The sequence below is a fragment of the Geotrypetes seraphini genome, chromosome 11 (assembly GCF_902459505.1).
Source record: "Geotrypetes seraphini chromosome 11, aGeoSer1.1, whole genome shotgun sequence".
Classification (NCBI taxonomy): domain Eukaryota; kingdom Metazoa; phylum Chordata; class Amphibia; order Gymnophiona; family Dermophiidae; genus Geotrypetes; species Geotrypetes seraphini.
In genome coordinates, this window is record NC_047094.1 from 1,622,376 (window position 1) to 1,637,755 (window position 15,380).

General features: G+C 47.8%; 1 protein-coding gene across 1 annotated transcript in view; it reads right to left on the minus strand.

Moving 5' to 3' along the window:
* Window positions 1–15,380, minus strand: part of PLK1 (polo like kinase 1) — a 111,399-nt gene that overhangs the window by 61,050 nt on the left and 34,969 nt on the right. Inside the window, exons 4-5 of the mRNA XM_033914859.1 lie at window positions 4,996–5,089; window positions 3,847–4,066 (exon numbers count right to left, since the gene is read on the minus strand). Coding sequence (XP_033770750.1) covers window positions 3,847–4,066; window positions 4,996–5,089 — 314 coding nt within the window. The remainder of the gene's footprint in view (window positions 1–3,846; window positions 4,067–4,995; window positions 5,090–15,380) is intronic.

Consider the following 15,380-nt stretch of genomic DNA (forward strand, 5'->3'; position numbering starts at 1 on the left):
CAATCATGCCAACATGCTCCTCCGACCACCAATTTGCAATCCAAGCCCCCCCGCAGGCGCTTAGATGAGGGAGGAGGAAGAGGGGACGCCAAACGAAAAGAGGGAGGCAAAGCCATAGGGGGCGCGGAGGGAAACCACCCCCGAAACCCCCCAGGTGCACGTGGGACCCCCAATTATCTGCAAAAAGAAAGAAATTAAATTGGGGGCAAAAAACCCCTGGGGGTCCCCAGGGACTCCCTGCCCCAGCAGGGGTCCTTGCTGAAAACTGCCCCTGTTCTTGCAATACAGGGGGAAGGTCACCTGAGGTTGCAGACAAAATGGAGGGGCCAGACAGAGAAAATGGCGAAGTTCCCGCCAAAAATGCTCCCTCCATGGCCTGTAGCGGCTGAGAAGGCTGAACAGTTCCAGCCGCTAAAACAGGCAAGTCGGCATCAGCTGTCAAAAAATCAGCTGAGAGGGAATCCTTCGGCTCCGTGGGCGGTTGGGGAAGACCGGGCTTCCCCACTGCTCCCAGCCGACTCGCGAGGCACCATTGGCGGGGAGCTCTGGGCGCCTGCAGCCGCTGCCGACGGAGCTCCACCACCTCACCGGCCCAAACTACCGAATTCAGTCCGGCCGCGAGTGCCTCGCGGCTGGACCTAATTGTGTCCCACTCCCCCGGAGAAGGGCACAATTGCTCCATACGCGACCTAGCTAGAAACAAAGTGCCGGTTATATGAAAAAATACAGTAAAAACCATTAAACTGACAGGGAAGCAACCCTGCAGACCGGCACTACCTCAGGATTTTTTTTTTTTTTTTACAGAACAGACTCCACAGGCTCTCGAAGCAATATGCCTTGCTTGATTTAGGGGGCAAGGCTTACGGCTGAGGCTCCTCTAAAAAAATGTGGGGAGGTGGAGGAAGTGGGGGGAGGGACCCCGCTCGAGATCCGCCGGGTTTGACACCCCCGAGGTCGGACGGACCCCCAAACAGGGCCCGCCCAAGCTCTGTCCGGCCAAAAACAGGGACTAGAAACCCCCTAAACAAATTCCAACAGCCCTACCAAGGGAGATGGGTACAGATCACTCAACACCTGCTGGAGACTGAAAGAAGACTGAAGTAAATAGAGAAGGGAGTATATTATATACTGTCCCACAGTTTTGTTTTCAGTCTCCACCTGCTGGTCATGATTGGATATATACCAATTCGTAAAGATTAACCTCTACTGGTCTGGAGAGTGCTAAAGAAATGAGTGTTAGCTTCCTTCAGATCGAAGGAGCACAACCAGTCCCCCTCGTCGAGCAAGGAATACAGAACGGGAAGGGAGAGCATCCGGAACTGCTCCCGAACGAGGAATTTGTTGAGCCTCCGGAGGTCCAGAATCGGTTGAAGGTCCCCGGTCTTTTTGGGGACCAGGAAGTACCTGGAATAAAAACCCCGCCCCCTCTGGGAGGGGGGAACCACCTCCACTGCACGAAGGCGAAGAAGCGCCCAGGCCTCCAGAAGGAGCAAGGGGAGCTGCGTCCGATTGGAAAGAGACACGCCTGGAGGACTGTCCAGCGGTAACTCCCGAACGTTCAAGGAATACCCCTCCCTGACCAAGGTCAGGACCCCAAGTGTCCGAGGCAATAAGAGCCCAGAGTGGGTAAAAGGCTCGGAGACGGCCTCCGATGGGAAGGAGGGCAGAAACCATCGCGGAGGGGGCCAGCTCCATCCGCTCAGCCCGTCAAAAAGACGGCGCCGGCTTAGACACCGCCGGGGTCTGAGGCTTCGGAGCAGCCCACTGCTGCTGCTTTCGGCAAGGAGGCAGGCATGAGAAAGCAGGAGTAGACTTCTGCAGGTACCTTCTGGGCGGTAGCCGATAGGCCTTAGAAGTGGACTTCAGCTTAGGCCGCACCAAACCAGCTAAGGAACGCTCGTGCTCCGAGAGGCGCTTAGTGGCCGCCTCGATCGAGTCATCGAAGAGCTAATTCCCCAAACAGGGTAGATTGGCCAAGTGGTCCTGCAGGTTGAGGTCCATGTCCACAATGCGGAGCCACGCCAACCGGCGCATGGCCACTGCAAAGGCGGAAACCCGTGAGGAAAGTTCAAAATCATCGTAGGCTGCATGGAAAAGATGCAACCAAAGCTGAGAAAGAGTGTCCATCAATTGCCCAAACTCCGCCTGGCGGGAGGCGGGCAAGTCACCCTGAAAGGCGGGCAGGGACTTGACCAAGACCTTAAGGTACGATGTAAAGGTAAAATTATAGTTCAAGACCCTGTTGGTCATCATAGAATTTTGGTAGAGACGCCTGCCAAATTTGTCCATGGTCCTCCCCTCCTGTCCCAGCGGGACAGACGCGGAGACCCTGGAGGGATGGGACTTCTTAAGCGAAGACTCCACCAACAGAGACTGGTGGGACAGTTGAGCCTTCTCAAATCCCGGGCAGGGGACAGTCTGGTACTTAGATTCCATTTTGGACGGAATAGCTGGAACCGCATAGGGGGTTTCCAGGTTCCGGAAGAATGCTTGGTGCAAAACCGGGTTCAACGGGAGCCGCAGAGACTCCCGCGGAGGACACAGCAGGTCCATCTCCGTCAGAAACTCCTTGGTATACTTGGAGTCGGCCTGGAGATCAAGGTCCGGCGCCCTCCCCATATCCCGTACGAACCTCGTGAAGGAGGAGGGGCGACACTCGGACCGACCCCCGGGGGGGGGGTCGAACGAGACCGAGGCGCCGCCAAAAAGGAGGGAGAAGCCTCTCAAGAATAATGAGGTGGCTGATCAGTATCCCCGTGGCCCGAACCCCAGGACGCCCCGCTGAGGGAACGCAGCGGGGACGAGGACAGGCGGCGCTTCGAGGACCCCCCGAGGCGAAAACCCCGGGGTCCGAGGCACCGCAGCCCGCTGACGCCGAGGAGACAAGCCCCGGGAAAAAGCAGGAGGACCCCTCGAAGTCGGGGCCTCCCGGACCGGAGCCCCGGACCAGGAAGGCGACTTAAACAGCTGGTGGTTGGAGAGGGACAACTCCGAAACCCGGAGAGCCCCTCGGGGAAGAGTCCCAGGGGCGCTTCGCCGAACGACGAGACAGGGTCAAGGCACGCGCCGACCAGCGCTTCAACCTCGGGCACTCCAAAGGCGAAGAACGCCACGAGGCCTAAGGCGAGAAGTCCGAGGAAGAAAGACACCGAGACAGACGCACCTCGTCCTCCGGAGCTTCGACGTGACGCTCAGGCTGGTCTGCCGCCTGTGAGGTCGAGGTCGGGGCCAGGCGGGCCAAGGCCAAGGAGAGCTCCGAGGATATCATGGCCCGAAGCATATCCTGGAGAACAGGCACCGACACCATAGCAGACAAGTCAGTGGCCGCGGTGCATTCCACCGAGGGCAACCTTGAGGAAGAGTATTCCCTTGAGGCGGAAGCATGCCTGGAGTGCTTAGAATGCCTCAACGAGGCCGGAGGCAGCGCCCCGCCGACAGGGACCCGGCTGCCGAACCGAACAAAAAAACAACAAAATGCACGTAGACAAGAAAACAATGAGGCGCACAGTGGCTCCGGCTGAAAAACAACAAAGACGCGGTGCTAGAAAGGCACGATCACACGGAGAAAAAAGAAACAGGACTTTCTGGCTCCGCGGAAAACTAGAAACTGAAGACCATGAGGAGGGGATGCTCCCTCTAGTGGAGCGGGAAGGCACACACATGCGTGGTGCAGCACCAACAAACTTGAAATCTTCAATCAAGTTTGCTTGAAAAGCTGTCCGCGTCGGGGCTCTGTGGATGACATCACCCACATGTGAGAATATGCTGCCTACTTGTCCTGGGATAAACCGAGTTATTTCCAGGGAAAAAGTCTCCTTAAACATGAGCTTAGCCAGGAGTACTCACCTTTGTTCAGAGCAGTTAGAGGTTTCCGTATGCTGGGATCAATGGCGCTGGGAGCAATAGAGAAGCGTGGAGGAACAGTCAAGCAGGTAGTAGGTAACCGAGTGGGGATATAGCCAGAAACAAAGAATTCATCATTCAATAACTCCTCAATTGTGGGTCGAGTGGCTGGATCTGATCGCAGCATCTTCTGGATAAGTGCAGCAGCTACAGGGTTAATATGCTGTATGGGGAAAAAAGGAAAAATTAGTTTCTTACCTGTTACCTGCTAACTTTCTCTCTTTTAATTTATCCAGACCGGCACAGAAACAGATGGTTTACGTTTCTCTGCCAGCAGGTGGAGACAGACTAACTTTTGGCTGTAGTATAAGTGGGCTTTGCAGTCTGACGTAGAACCAAGCAGAGCTAAGAACTTAACTGAACTATAAACACCAACACTCCCAGGAGAACATTGTCTAAAAGCAGACTGAAAACCCACCTTTTTGATATAGCTTTCAATCCTTAACACTAAGCTTCTGCCCTCCAACCCAGCCGCCTACACGGGAGGTTCCCCTGCTGCCGGTCAGGACAAAAAGGATTCCCTTATCCTTTTCTGCCGGCTTACCTGCTTTAGCAGATGGGGCAATTCAGGCCTCCGGAGCTCCATTTTTGCCGGGAAGCACCTCCAGTTTTTCTTTAGCCTCAGGTGACTTTCCCCCTGCCTAGAGGGGATAGCCACTTTGCTGTAGTTGATTTATTTGTTTCTGGATATACAAACTTAAATTTGCCTCTCAATCGATAAAGATTCTTATACACTACTGCAATACTCATATCTTTTTATACCAAAAATTAATCTAACTGCAGTACTCTAGAGCAACTGCAATTTTTTGATCAATTTTGATGTTGAGTTCAAATATAAAAAATTACAGTAATCAAGTTGAGGTAATAACTGAACCAACTGCGCAAACTGATGTTAAAAAAAGCAAAAACCTCACTAACCTAAGTTTCCTCATAATATATAAAATCTTCCTCCATAAATTTGATCTTCAAATGTAAGAAGAGAGTCTAAAAGAATACCCAAAATTTTAGACGTTTTATCTACTTGCAGGGTAAGACAAAGGAAAAAAGAGTGAATTCTGAAACCAAAGTACCTGAATGCAGCAAGATTCTTACCCTTGGGATACTGTAGTCATTTTTTTTAATCCGCATGTACGTTTCTTTTAAGCAGGAAGTCTCAAAAGGTGGCTTTCCCACTAGTAACGTGTACCTGCAGAAAAAGATTTTGTGTTAGTATGGCCTAAGCACCACTTTATCACATCAATGGGAGAAAAACCAGGCCTGACAACTGAGTTATAAAGCTGACCACTATTTGCCTATTGCAGTTGACTGTTCTAGGAAAGAGGACAGCATTTTTAAGCCAAGTTCTCTGTCAAACACTAAAGTACCTTAAGCAGTGGATTCAAAATGACCGATTTGTGTGTCATTGGTTCATAAGTAGTCTGAAAAAGTTATTTGTTTGAACTTCTGTAGCTTTTTCATTTTTCACATATGGGGTCTGAACTGTTGTATTCTATTTTTTCATTTTTTGCTCTAATGAAATTAAAGACACTTGTTTCTGGTAATTTGAGTCATCTTTTCCCAGAGATGTCACAAATGATTGAAAAATGCAAGAGAAATATTATAAAAGGTACAGGAAAAAACCAATTCTTAGTTTTTTGTTTTTCCAAATTCTTTATTCATTTTACAACAAGTACACAATATTACATCATTTAAAACTTTTACACATCACTTGAATTTCTTTCTATTGTCATTGTAAATACATAAATTTATTCCCTCCCCACCCACCCTTCCCTCAAATATTTCAATCAAAAATATCATATAAACATTGCAGTCAAATGCTCTAATCCGCCATTCAGCATATCACCAAAAATTGGAAAAAACCACACAAGACTTATTTACACCTTCTGGTGGAATTCATTGTGTCATATATAAAAAATGGAAAGAATAATTGCTATACAAAAAGGGAATTATAATAACTTTAAGAAGATTTGAGGGCCATTGACTACTTATTGTAATGATTAGACGCCTTGAAAGTATAATTATGGGGGGGGGGTTATAGTTATAATATAGGTTTAATCATTAATTATGAAGATACATATATATGTTAACTTTTTATTATAATATCTGTGAATAGTTTCAAGTTTAATAAATTCTTTGATTAGATTGCAAAATCTCAATTCAATGCGATTTACATCAGATAAAAATATAAAATAATAAAATCCACAAATATCACATATACTGCTAATTAACATTAAAACATTAGGAAAGAGGGTATCTTAAATTACAATATTAAAAATATAAAACCTAAACCTATACCCAATTTTATTTTTGAACACAGAGGATGGGAGATAAATACCCTCATATTACAGTGAACCTCCTTGTCCTATCCTAAGATATAGTAAGGGTCGGTGGGAGAGGGGGATAATTTATGTACTTCAGATAATAGAAAGAATTTCAAGTGATGTGTATGAATTAATTGATGTAATATTGTACACTTGATGGAAGATGAAAAAAAATGAATAAAGAATTGGAAAAAAAATATCATATAAATATTGTATTCTTATCTATTGATTAACCTTTAAATAGAAATTTATATCATCCCCCCTCCATATAAATATATTGTCAGTGGAAAATGATGTCTAATCATTACAATAATTTGTCAATGGCCCCCAAATCTTTTTAAAATTATTATAATTCCAATTCTGTATAGCAATTGTTCTTTCCATTTTGAAATGTGGCACAACAAATTCCACCAGAATGTATAGCTAAGATTATTGTAATTTTTCCAGTTACTGGTGATATGTTGCATGGCGACTCCTGTCATAATCAATAGAAGTTTGTTATTGCTTGATGAAATTTGACTTTTTGTTCTCATTGACATACCGAACAGAATAGTATTGTATGATAATGCTACATGGTTTTCTAATAAACAATTTATTTGAGACCAAATTGATTTCCAAAAGGCCATGATACAGGGACAATAAAATATTAAATGATCTAGGGTTCCTGCTTCCAGATTGCAGTGCCAGCATCTATTAGACTTAGAGCAATCCAACTTTTGTAAACTAACTGGGGTCCAAAATTCTCTATGTAACAAAAAGAACCAAGTTTGTCTCATAGATGCGGACACTGTACATCTCATTCTCCAAGACCAAATTCGTGGCCATTGAGATGTAGAAATTTGATGCTTAATCTCAATGCTCCAAATGTCTCTAAGACCATTCTTAGGTTTTTTTATTCATAAATCCAGATATCAATTTATACCACTATGCAGCTTGGTGTCCCATAAAATCCGCCTGAAAGCATAAGAACTCCAGACTATACTGATTATTGAGATTTTTCCATTCCCGGTCAAACGTACGAACAAAAAATTTTTTTTTTTTTTTTCCAAAATCAAAAACGCAACTTGAGCCAACAGGAATGAGCAAAAGAACCCAAACCCGCGGGCACAGAAGGCACAAAAAGGGAACTTCACGCAGAGAGTTCAAAGGCAAACTTCTCAGCTCCGCGGAAGAGAAAGAACTGAGGAGACACGCCCGGTGCATCGGGCGGGAAGGCACTCGTGCATGCGCGGTGTGGGCAACTCGAAACTTCTAAAAGTTTCTACAAGCAAGTATGCTTGTGAGATGTCCGCATCGGGGCTCCGTTGGATGACGTCACCCACTAGTGAGAATACCTGCCTGCTTGTCCTGGGATAATAGCCTGCTTCAGTTGCAACCATTTAAAACTTTGTGATTTATTAAGACCATATTTATGTTGCAACTGTGAAGAATCAAGCAGTTTATCATTTGAAATATTATCTAAAGTCCGTATACCTGCAATAATCCATTGCTTAGTTTTAATGCAGATTTTCCTTTGCACAGAGCATATGAAGAAAAATTTTTACCTGTTAAGTCTCCCCAGATCAGACCAAACACACAGGTATGCACTCTCCTGCAGGAGATGGAGACAGTGCCACTGACTAAATTATAAATTACCTTATTAAGGTAAGGGGAGGAATATGTAGAAGCTGATTAGGGGAGGAATATGTAGAAGCTGATAATGAAAAGCCTGAATTGCTTAACATATATTTCTGTTCTGTGTTCACGGCTGAAGCGCCGGGAGCGGGACCGCAGAAGACAAACATGAATAAGGATGGAGAAGTAATAGACCCTGATCGATTTTCAGAGGGTTATATTCGTGAGAAGCTAGCTAATATAAAAGGTAGACAAAGCAATGGGGCTGGATGGTGTACATCCGAGGGTGCTGAAGGAACTTAGGGAAGTTCTGGAAGCTCCGCTGACTGACCTTTTCAACGAGTCTCTAGAATCAGGAGTGGTACCGGAGGACTGGCGAAGGATGGATGTGGTCTCTCTCCACAAAAGTGGAAGTAAGGAAGAAGTAGGGAATTACAGGCCGGTAAGTCTGACTTCTGTGATAAGCAAATTAATGGAAACACTTAAAACAGAGAATGGTCAAGGTTCTGGAATCCTGTGGATTAAAGGATCGGAGGCAACATGGATTCACTACAAGTAGGTCTTGTCAGACAAATCTGATCCATTTCTTTGACTGGGTGACCAGAGAATTGGATAGAGGATGTGCGCTAGATGTGGTGTATTTAGATTTTAGCAAAGCCTTTGACAGTGTTCCACACAGACATCTTTTTTTTTTTTAATTCTTTATTCATTTTCAAATCTTGCAACAAGTGTACAATGTTCAAATCAATTAATTCGTACAAAATCACTTGACATTCACACAGACATCTAATAAATAAACTGAGTGCCCTCGGGATGGGTCCCAAAGTGATGGGCTGGGTCAAGAACTGGTTGAGTGGAAGGCGACAGAGGGTAGTGATCAATGGAGATCGCTCTGAGGAAAGGGATATTACCAGTGGGGTGCCTCAAGATTCTGTTGTTGGGCCTGTTATTTTTAACATTTATATAAACGATATTACTGAAGGGTTGTTGGGTAAGATTTGCTTCTTTGCGGATGATATCAAAATCTGCAACAGAGTAGACACGACGGATGGTGTGAATAACATGAAGAAAGACCTGGCGATGCTTGAAGAATGGTCTGAAATTTAGCAGCTAAAATGTAATGCTAAGAAATGCAAGGTCATGCATTTGGGCTGCAAAAACCCAAGGAAATGGTACACATTAGGGAGTGAAAAGCTTATGTGCACGACAGAAGAGCGGGACTTGGGTGTGATTGTATGTGATGATCTTAAGGTGGCCAAACAGGTTGAAAAGGTGACAGCAAAAGCTAGAAGGATGCTAGGTTGCATAGGGAGAGGTATGGCTAGTAGGAAAAGCACAGTTACTTATTGTAACTGGTGTTATCCAGGGACAGCAGGCAGATATTCTTGACATGTGGGACAGCTTTTCAAGCAAACTTGATTGAATATCTCAAGTTTGCTAGTGCTGCACCGCGCATGCGTGTGCCTTCCTGCTCAGCTAGAGGGCGCATCTCCTCAACGTGGTCTTCAGTTCAGATAGCTAGCAAAGAAGCCAACCCGGGGAGGTGGGAGGGTTACGAGAATATCTGCCTGCTGTCCCTGGATAACACCTGTTATGGTAAGTAAGTGTACTTTATCCCAGGACAAGCAGGCAGCATATTCTCGACATGTGGGTGACCTCCAAGCTAACTAGGAAGTGACGGTGGGAGAGTTGGCAATTTAGGAGAACAGATTACGCAAAACCAACTGGCCGAACCGGCCGTCGCGTCTCGAAAAGTATCCAGACAGTAGTGAGAGGTGAATATATGAACCAAGGACCAAGTGGTGGCCTTGCAGATCTCCTCAATAGGCGTGGACCTGAGGAAAACGACAGATGCCGCCATCGCTCTGACCTTATGCCCCGTGACCCGACCCGGCAGCGGAAGACCAGCCTGAGCGTAACAGAAGGAAATACAAGCAGCCAACCAATTGGACAAGGTGCGCTTGGAAACAGGACGGCCCAACCAATTAGGATCAAACGATAGGAAGAGTTGAGGAGCTGTCCAATGAGACTGGGTGCATTGGAGGTAGAAAGCCAACGCCCTCTTACAGTCAAGAGTGTGAGCGCCACTTCACCAGGATGAGAATGGGGCTTTGGAAAAAACACCGAAAGAACAATGGACTGGTTGAGATGGAAATCCGAAACCACCTTGGGCAACAACTTTGGATGAGAACAAAGGACCACCTTGTCATGATGAAAAACAGTAAAAGGCGGGTCCGCAACCAGAGCTTGCAGCTCATTGACTCTGCGAGCAGACGTAAGAGCAACTAGGAACACCACCTTCCAAGTGAGGTACTTCAGAAGAGCCTTATCAATGGGCTCAAATGGAGGTTTCATCAATTGAGCCAGAACAACATTAAGTTCCCAAACCACAGGGGGAGGTTTGAGTGGAGGATGAACATTAAAAAGGCCCTTCATGAATCGAGAAACCACCGGATGGACGGAGAGCAATTTCCCATCAATTGGCTGATGAAAGGCAGCAATCAACTAAGGTGGACTCGAATAGAAGTCGACTTGAGGCCAGACCGAGACAAGTGGAGCAAATAATCCAGTATGGAGGACCAGGAGGCAGAACGCGGCTCCACGCGATGCAAAGCACACCATGCAGCATACCTAGACCACTTCTGGGAGTAGCATTGTCTAGCAGAACTTTTGCGAGAGGCCTCAAGAACATCCCACACCGACTGAGAAAAACCAAAGGAGGGAGTCGGGTGGAAAGGAACCAAGCTGTTAAGTGTAGAGACTGCAGATTGGGATGCAGCAGCGAACCCTGACTCTGAGACAGCAGAGAAGGAAACACAGGCAGAAGCAGAGGCTCCCCGACACTGAGTTGGAGGATAAGGCAGAACCACGGCTAACAGGGATATCGAGGAGCTATCAAAATCATGGTGGCGTGAGCCGACTTGAGCTGCACAAGAGTCCTCAGAATCAGAGAAAAAGGAGGAGGAAACACATAGAGGAACCGGCCTGTCCAATCCAAAAGGAAAGCATCTGCCTCGAGACGATCCAGGGAGTAAATCCTGGAATAGAAGCGAGGCAACTTGTGGTTGAGGTGGGAGGTGAATAGATCTATTTGGCCGTCCCCCATCGAGCAAACACCTGACACAGAATCGAGGCATGGAGCGACCATTCGTGTGGCTGGAGAAGATGACTCAACCGGTCCGCAAGGCAGTTTTGCTCTCCCTGGATGTAGATCATTCGAAGGAAGATGTTGTGGAGTATCGCCCACTCCCAGAGCCGAAGAGCCTCCCGGCAAAGAGACAGGGAGCCCATACCCCCCTGCTTGTTTACATAATACATAGCCACCTGGTTGTCCGTGTGTACCAGGACAACCAGATCCGGAAGCAGATGGCAAAAGGTGACCAGGGCATTGTAAATGGCCCGAAGCTCTAGCAGGTTGATGTGGCAAAGACAGTCGGCGCTTGACCAAAGGCCCTGGGTCTGGAGGCCGTCGAGGTGAACCCCCTAGGCATACGCACAGGAGTCCGTTGTGAGGACCTTCCACGGCAGGGGAATGAGAAAGAGCAAACCTCTCGAAAGATTTGAACAGTGCGTCCACCAGCGGAGCGAACGTCTCAAGGAGGGAGTCACCGCAATGCGCTGAGAGGCGGGATCCCGGTCCTGCCTCCACTGGGACGCCAGGGTCCACTGAGGTATTCGGAGGTCAAGTCTGGCAAAAGGATTCACATGAACTGTGGAGGCCATGTATCCCAACAGGATCATCTGGAGGCCGTGGACTGAAGGGAGACCCTCCGGCACAGGTGGATGAGGGCAGCCTGCCGAGATTGAGGCAGAAATGAGCGGAGGCGAACCGTGTCCAGCACCGCCCCAATGAACTGCAGAGACCGAGAGGGGCACAACTGGGACTTGGGAAAGTTGACCTCGAAGCCCAGACGCTGACGGAATATAATAGTCCGTTGGGTCGCTGAAATAACCTCCCGTCGTGACGGTGCTTTGATAAGCCAGTCGTCGAGGTACGGGAATACCTGAAGACCCAGGGACACGGACCTGCGGCTGGTGAATCAGGAGAAGACAGCAACTGTCGTGGGGACTCCATCATCAGACAAGTTGACAGCCACATAGCGGGAGGAAGACTTGATCGGCTGTAGAAGACATAGTGAGCCGCATCAACAGGATCCTAAACAGTGTGGAAGAAGAAGATACGGCGGTGGTGATCCATGTGGGGACGAACAACGTGAGCAACAGGAACTACAACAGGGAAGTACTGAAGGACCAGCTCCGGATGCTAGGAAACATAGAAGATGACGGCAGAAAAGGGCTACAGCCCATCAAGTCTGCCCAATCTGCTTACCCACCCCCTGTCTATGCCCTAATGACCCAATTTCCTTATCTTGATCCTCGTAGGGATCCCACATGGGTATCCCATTTATTCTTAAAGTCTGGCACACTGTCTGCCTCGATCACCTGCACTGGAAGCTTGTTCCAATTATCAACCACTCTCTCTGTGAAGAAATACTTTCTGGTGTCGCCATGAAATTTTCCGCCCCTGAGTTTGAGCGGGTGCCCTCTTGTGGCCGAGGGTCCCTTGAGAAAGAAAATATCATCTTCCACTTCGACACGTCCCGTGAGGTACTTAAATGTTTCGATCATGTCTCCCCTCTCCCTACGTTCCTCAAGAGTGTAGAGCTGCAATTTGTTCAGTCTCTCTTCGTACGAGAGACCTTTGAGCCCCGAGATCATCCTGGTGGCCGTCCGCTGAACCAATTCAATTCTGCGCACATCTTTACTGTAATGTGGCCTCCAGAATTGCACACAGTACTCCAGATGAGGTCTCACCATGGCCCTGTACAACGGCATTATGACTTCAGGCTTTCGGCTGACGAAACTTCTATTGATACAACCCAATATCTGCCTTGCCTTAGATGAAGCCTTCTCCACTTGATTGGCAGTTTTCATGTCTGCACTGATGATTACTCCTAAATCTCGTTCTGCTGAAGTCCTAGTTAAAGTTTCTCCGTTCAAGAAGTACGTCCTGCATGAATTTCCGCTTCTGAGGTGCATGACCTTACATTTCTTAGCATTGAAGCCTAGCCGCCTGGTTGAGGACCAACTTTCCAATGTAAGCAGGTCCTGCGCCATATAATTCTGTAAACTGCATTCACTTACTATATTACATAGTTTGGCGTCATCGGCGAATAGTGTTATTTTACCTTGAAGCCCTTGAGTCAGATCCCCTATGAATATGTTGAAAAGGAGTGGACCCAGGACCGAGCCCTGCGGCACTCCACTGGTCACCTCCGATGTTTTAGAGAGGGTACCATTAACCACCACCCTCTGAAGTCTGCCACTCAGCCAATCATTGACCCATGCAGTTAGTGTCTCTCCTAACCCCATCGATTCCATCTTGCTTAGCAGCCTGCGGTGTGGGACACTGTCAAAAGCTTTACTGAAATCCAGGTACACGACGTCCAAAGACTCTCCCAAGTCCAACTTTCTTGTTACCCAGTCAAAGAAGCTGATGAGATTGGATTGGCAGGACCTACCCTTGGTGAATCCATGCTGACTGGGATCCCAAAGATTCCCTTCATTCAAGATCGTGTCCAATTTGCTTTTAATTAGTGTTTCCATGAGTTTGCACACTATTGATGTGAGACTCACCGGTCTATAATTCGCAGCCTCTGCCCTGCAACCCCTTTTATGCAGAGGAACGACATTAGCTAATTTCCAGTCCAGGGGAACTTTCCCCTTACTTAGGGAGAGATTGAATAGCTCAGCCAACAGTTTCGCCAGGACATCGCTCAATTCTCTGAGCACTCTTGGGTGCAAATTGTCTGGTCCCATAGCTTTTTTCACCTTGAGTCTTGCCAGTTCACTGTAAACTTCACCTGGTGTGAACTCAAAATTCTGAAACGGGTCTTCTGTGCTTTGTGTTGCCTTCAACTGCGGACCGTGTCCCGGTGCCTCACAGGTGAAGACTGAGCAGAAGTATTTATTCAGTAGTTCGGCTTTATCGGAATCTGCTTCCACGTAACTTCCGTCCGGTCTTCTAAGGCGTACTATCCCGCCTGTGTTCCTTTTTCTGTCACTACTATACCTGAAGAAGGATTTGTCCCCCTTTTTAATGTTTTTTGCCAGAATTTCTTCCACTCGAAGTTTTGCCTCCCTAACTGCCATTTTGACCGCTGTAGACCTGGTCCTATATTCTACCTTTGCCTCTCTTTTCTCCGTGCGCTTGTAGGAGAGAAACGTTTTTTTCTTCTCCTTAATGAGGTGCGAGATCTCCGTGGTGAACCATTGGGGTTTATTGTTTCTTTGTCGTTTATTTACTGATTTTATGAAGCGGCTAGTTGCTTCATGTATGGTTGATTTCAGTGTTAACCACTTAGCTTCTACATCATCAGTCTCCGCTTGGTCCTGCAGCGTCAGATGGATGAAATCTCCCATGCATGCGAATTCTGTGCCCCGGAAATTGAGTACCTTTGTTTTCGTGTTTGATCTTGGGAAGCCTTTCCTAAGGTTGAACCATACTATTTTGTGGTCGCTGGAGGCTAGCGTATCGCCTACTGAGACGCTTTCCCCGTTGGTGAGTACCAGGTCGAGGATCGCCTGGGCCCTAGTGGGCTCCGTTACCATTTGTTTGAGATGTGCTCCCTTTATGGAGGTTAAGAGCCTCCTGCTACCGCTGGTTGTCGCTGAAAATGAGTTCCAGTCTGCATCAGGCATATTGAAGTCCCCAAGCAGTACAGCTTCTCCTCGTAGAGTGATATTCTCTATGTCTTCAATTAATTCTGCGTCCATGTCTTCCAGTTGTCTTGGGGGTCTGTATACCACACCTAGATACAGGCATTTTTCTCTGCCTCTTTGTCAGGTTTACCCAGAGGAACTCCCCGGTGTACTTGACATCTGTGATCCTGGTGGTTTTGATGTCCTCTTTAATGTATAGAGCTACCCCCCCCCCTCCTAACCTGCCCTCTCTGTTCTGACGAAGTAGATTGTAGCCCGGTAAAGCCATATCTCACCCATGTGAGTCCGTGAATCAAGTTTCAGATATTTCAGTAAGGAAGCTGAAGACCAGAACGCAGAGGATAGCATTCTCGGAGATCCTGCCGGTACCCAGGGCAGATGAGAAGAGGCAGATGGAGCTGCAAGCATAACAGTCCCGCACCACCACCAGGACACACCGATCGGACATGATCTCGTCCCACTTGCGAAACAAGTTGCACAGCTGGGTGCCCACTGGAACCAAAGGGGACGCTGGCAAAGAGCCATCATGCAGGATGGGCAGCAGGGGAACTGGGGGGGTGGGGGGGGACTCCCAGCCCTCTGACGGGCCCCCTAAAAGGACTGTATGCGCTGTGCCAACCGACCCCGGGGAAAAACCAGAAGCCTGGATAGAAGCAGCCCCACACCCTGGGCAAAACTTGCAAAATTCCCACAGACGCCCCTGGGCAGTGCCATCCCGAGATGCCGGGCGGGCACAGTCCTCAGGCAGAAGGGACACCTAAGAGTCTGTCAGAGTCTGAACCAACTTATCTAAGTCCTCTCCAAACAAAAATGACCCCC